General features: G+C 23.9%; 1 protein-coding gene across 1 annotated transcript; it reads left to right on the forward strand.

Annotated features, from left to right (window-relative positions):
* The first annotated feature begins 202 nt into the window (after positions 1–202).
* Positions 203–1,023, forward strand: LOC135924574 (14 kDa phosphohistidine phosphatase-like). The gene is made up of 3 exons (XM_065459646.1): positions 203–338; positions 381–502; positions 548–1,023. Exons 1-3 carry the CDS (start codon positions 212–214, stop codon positions 641–643), a joined length of 345 nt encoding a protein of 114 aa, XP_065315718.1. The 5' UTR covers positions 203–211; the 3' UTR covers positions 644–1,023.
* The last annotated feature ends 956 nt before the right edge of the window (positions 1,024–1,979 follow it).

Here is a 1,979-nt window from a genome sequence, read left to right on the forward strand (position 1 = left end):
ATACGAAAGATGTAAATAATAATTTAAAAATAGAAGGCTTTTTCTTATACATATATTTTAGAACGCCTAATATTATTAATAATTTTATACAATAGATATTTAATTTAATAATTTTTCCCTTTCTTTAGCCATAATTCAAAAAAATTAGAAATATATTATTATTTTAATCCCAGCTGATTAACAGAACATTATATGCCTAATTGTCATAAAAATGTCACTTTTAAATATACCAGATGTTATTATTGATGAAGGAATTTTTAAGTATATATTGATAAAGATATCTTCAAATGACGAGAATAAACTAATCGTTAGGGGATACAAGCGATCCCCTTATCATTGTAAATATTAGTGTCTTATAATATAAATCATATTTTTATAAGCGGATATATTTGATGAAGTCAGTGAATCATTTAATAAAAAATTAAAATTGGAATGTTTGGGAGGTGGTCGTATTAACCATAATCCGGAAAACAAAGAGATAATGGTATATGGTTATTCTCAAGTTATAAATATACATTCCAATTGGTTTTATTTTTTTTATTAACAGGGATTTGGAAAAGCAAATCATGATATAACAGTTGGTATTCTCAAAAATCATTTTAAAGATTATTCAAAAATTAGTTGGTCTGACGAAGGATATTGAAAAGATTTTAAATACTTTAATATCTACCAATTACTGCCTCAATTATATATCAATAAATGTTGCTTATCTAGATCCAATATCATTTTGATAATGATACCAGAGATAATTATTGTCCTGCTTTTATCAACTATTACTGTTGTTAATAATTATTAAAAAAGATGTTATACTAGGGTATATTATTAAAAGGAAGAAGTGTGGGGTCTATAAAACTTAATTGTGTTGAAGATATTATTTTTAATTTTTTGGTGAAGGGATTGGCACCCCTCATAATATACCCTGTTTGTTATATAAATACGATTTATTTGCCTATTATTTTAAAACCATGCAATTTCTAGATACCCCTCTTATTAACTTTGAAATAAAAAATTAGTCCTTTCAAATTATTTATAATTTTATCTTAATGTTGATAACAATATAGTGTTGCTGGCATACCTGCCCTCAGGACCCATAAACCAATAATTTAATTCTTTTTTTTATAAAATTGATAGCTTTCAACACATCCAGATAAAGGTCCACCCAGTTACCAAAAAATAGATTTAGACCTAATATTAGAAGCAATATGAATACCTGAACAAAAGTGCAGGAGCCCAGTTGATTATCTTATTAATACCATACTCTTAATTTATAACCTTATTCCCAAATACTAGAAGGGAACTTCACCCTTTGCAAGGAATAATAAAATTGAAATAGTCAGGAATCTTTGAGGGAGGATGATTTTCAATGTGAAGAATGGATAACTGCTTTGCACAATAATGAAAAAAAAACTGGAAAAAAATCATATTAAGAGAAATAATTAAACATGAAACAAAAAAATACCATTTTTTAATTAAAATCTCAAAAACATTTTAAAGATATGTTATACAGATTTGATGGAAAATATTTCCATATTTTTTTATTTATTTGCAAAAAATTATTTGACTTGCAAAAAATTGCTACAATAACATATTTATATACTCTTATTAATTTTTACAAGTTAAATAATTTTATTTACTTTTACAAACAAACTAAAAAATATGGAAATTTGCACAAAACTATATTTGTTGATAAATTTATAAAAGTAAAATTAATGCCCACTTATTTTTTAAACAGTTATCTCATCAGATATAATATTTAATTACAATTTGTCACCTTATAGATGTTTTCTCCATTTTATTAAGATAGTATTTTTCACTTATTTTTTAAACAGTTATCTCATCAGATATAATATTTAATTACAATTTGTCACCTTATAGATGTTTTCTCCATTTTATTAAGATAGTATTTTTTGTTGCAATTATATTTTCTTTTTAATAATGCAGATTTTTTTTTTAAAAAAGAGCATTTAATTTTATTAATA

This window comes from Gordionus sp. m RMFG-2023, chromosome 2, assembly GCF_954871325.1.
Source record: "Gordionus sp. m RMFG-2023 chromosome 2, tfGorSpeb1-WG-v2, whole genome shotgun sequence".
Classification (NCBI taxonomy): Eukaryota; Metazoa; Nematomorpha; class Gordioida; order Chordodea; family Parachordodidae; genus Gordionus; species Gordionus sp. m RMFG-2023.